The sequence below is a fragment of the Emiliania huxleyi genome (assembly GCF_000372725.1).
Source record: "Emiliania huxleyi CCMP1516 unplaced genomic scaffold EMIHUscaffold_3, whole genome shotgun sequence".
Taxonomy (NCBI): domain Eukaryota; phylum Haptophyta; order Isochrysidales; family Noelaerhabdaceae; genus Emiliania; species Emiliania huxleyi.
The window spans coordinates 2,390,512-2,393,047 of NW_005199770.1; the positions used below are offsets into that span (position 1 = coordinate 2,390,512).

The 2,536-nt window shown below is 65.6% G+C and overlaps 1 protein-coding gene across 1 annotated transcript; it reads right to left on the reverse strand.

The window, feature by feature from the left end:
* Nucleotides 1–859: 859 nt before the first annotated feature.
* On the reverse strand, nt 860–1,844 carry GGCT2 (gamma-glutamyl cyclotransferase). The gene has a single exon (XM_005775547.1). The coding sequence runs from the start codon at nt 1,837–1,839 to the stop codon at nt 940–942; it is 900 nt and encodes a 299-aa protein (XP_005775604.1). The 5' UTR covers nt 1,840–1,844; the 3' UTR covers nt 860–939.
* Nucleotides 1,845–2,536: the final 692 nt, after the last annotated feature.

Sequence of the window (2,536 nt, forward strand, 5' to 3'; positions counted from 1 at the left end):
GTCCCGAGAGAGGAGGCCGCGGCCCGGCTCGCTCCGCCGCCTTTGCCGCAGCGATCTGGTCAACGTACGCCTGCGGAGGGGGTCGGGGGGGAGGGTGTGTGGCGAAGGGTGGGGAAGCGGGGCGGAGGCGGGAGGGAGGCGTGGGGGGGAGAGTCAAGGGCGTTGTTGGGGGCTGGCGGCGCGATGACGGTTCGTGTGTATATGCTGCTCCGCTCCCACCGCAACCGCCGAACCGCGCTGCAGTGTCCACGGTCACCAGAAGGAGGGAGAAAGAGGTGGTGCGCGCGCGCCTCAAACGAGTCGACAGAGTCGCGCTCGGAGGCTGCCTGGTGCCCCGCCCCGCCCTCCGCCTCCAAGACGCCCGGCGGCACCGGCGAGCCCACCGCGGCGGCGCGCGCCCTGTTTAGGGCGTCGGGCGACGCGCCCTCTTGGTTGCTTTGCGTGGCGCGCCAGCGCGCCGCGCCTCCCTTTGGCGGTGGCGACTTCGAGATGTCCTCCTCAACCTCGAACTCCTGAGAGCGCCTGCTGCTGTCGTCCACGTAGAGACCGGACGAGCGGCGGCCCGCGGCTGGCTTCTTGGACTTCTTGCCGGGCGACCGCGCAGATCCGACGGAGGAGCCGCCGGGCACGGTGGACTCCAGCGACGGAGACTTTGAGTTCGTGCAGCCCATCGCCGCGAGAAGCTAGAAGCGAGCGAATCCGTCCGGGTTTTTGCAACACTTCGCGGGCGCAGCGGCGTCTTTTAAAAAAAGAATTTTTAGGGGCCAGTGCACACCGGGCCTCGCCACCTCGGCGGACACCAGGGCTCAGTGTCCAAGAAGATCGAGGCGTGGGCGCCGGGGCAGTCAAGAGAGTGCCTGATGCTCAGATTCCCGGCACAAGAATAAAAAACGCGTGGCCGGTCCTTAACCCGCCGCCATTCCCTGCTCTCTCCTCTCTCTACCTCGCCGGCGCGCGCCGGCGCGCGCTGGGCGGCCCGAACCGCACCCAGCCCTCCCTGCCGCACGCGCGCAGCACGAGGCGCGCGGACGCGCCAAGCGCGGCGGTGGGCAGCAGGATGGCCGCCATCGCAGCCTCAGAGGTAAAGCCAACCAGCGTGGCGCTCGCCGAGCGGGCGGCACCGCGCTGCGCCTCGGCGCGGGAGGACGCCTGGGCGCGGAGCAGGGCATAGCAGGCGGCCCGCACCGGAGCGAGGACTCTCCTGGCCCACGGCGCGCCGAGCGCGGCGCTCAGCCGGAGGAGGAGGACTGCGACCACGCCATGCGCAGTCGCCAGCGCCCTGAGCGCTGGCGAGGGCGACGCGGCGGGCAGGGCGGAGAGCATGGACACGTAAGCGTCGGAGAGGCCGAGCTCCACGGCTCCTTGGACGATGAGCTCCTTGTACCGCGCGCTCGGCGGGGCGTCTCGCCGCAGGCGCATCCACGGCGCCGCGCGCAGCGTGACCGCCTGGACGATGGTCCCGTCCACGCTCACGGGCACGCTCACCTCTTCGTAGCCGGGCCGTTCCATGCCGCCGCCCTCGCTCTGCCACAGCGCCTCGTAGCCGTCGCGCGTGAGCGTGTAGAGGGCGCCCTCGCACACCTCGCCCGGGCTGGGCTCGATCGAAGCCATCGAAGGCTCGAGGGGCGGAAACATGCGCATATTGAACGCCAGCCGGTGGTCGGGCACTACCCCGGCGGTGCATGCGATCACGCCCGTCTCGCCTCGCTTATCCATCTTTGAGCGCAGCAGGTTTGAGCCAAACGCAAAGTACCGCACGACGCCGCCACTCGAGACGCCTTCGGGAAGTGCTCGCGGGCTGGCGCTGAGGCCGAGCCCGGACAGCTGCAGCGGGAGCATATGCAAGCCGCAAACCAGGCTCTCCAAGCACTCCGCCCGACACTTTTTTCTTTTTTTTTCCTTCCGGTGACAGTTCTTCACCTTCCTGTTGGTCGGACTGTGTTTCCCCTTTCGCCTTCCTATCAATCAATCAATACATACATCACACTCGTCTGACTAAGCGACAAGAGAAAAGAAATTTCTCGCAAAGAACCAAGTAAGTACCAAGAGAGAGAGGACCACCAAAGCGAGATAGATCACCCGAGAGCAGCTGAGTCTGCCTCTGGCCTCGCCTCCCTCTCCTTCAGGCATTCGTGGCATCCTATGGGCCGAGATCTAGGCATCCCAGCCATCCTTAGGCTTAGCACGGATGGCTGTGAAACAGGGAGCGCAGCCATCCCAGGTGTGCACATTTCGAGGTTACATTGTAGCCCTCCCGGAGGGCGGGGGGCGCACTAACTAACAGACAAACAAAAGAATTCGCGTACGAAAAAGAAAGAAGCGCGCATCTCTCTCTCTCTCTCTCTCTCTCTCTCTCCCTCCCTCCCTCCCTCCCTCTCTCTCTCTCTCTCTCTCTCTCTCTCGCTCTCTCTCTCTCGCTCGCTCGATCGCTCGCTCTCCCTCACTCCCACAATAAAACTCCCTCTCTCTGTCCCCAAATGACTGCACTCCAAGTGCCCGAGTGCTCTCAGATACAGCACGGTTCGATTAAAATGCG

Excerpts from the sequence above, each read along its gene's own strand:
- GGCT2 (XM_005775547.1), bottom strand. The coding sequence starts at position 1,839 with ATGCTCCCGCTGCAGCTGTCCGGGCTCGGCCTCAGCGCCAGCCCGCGA.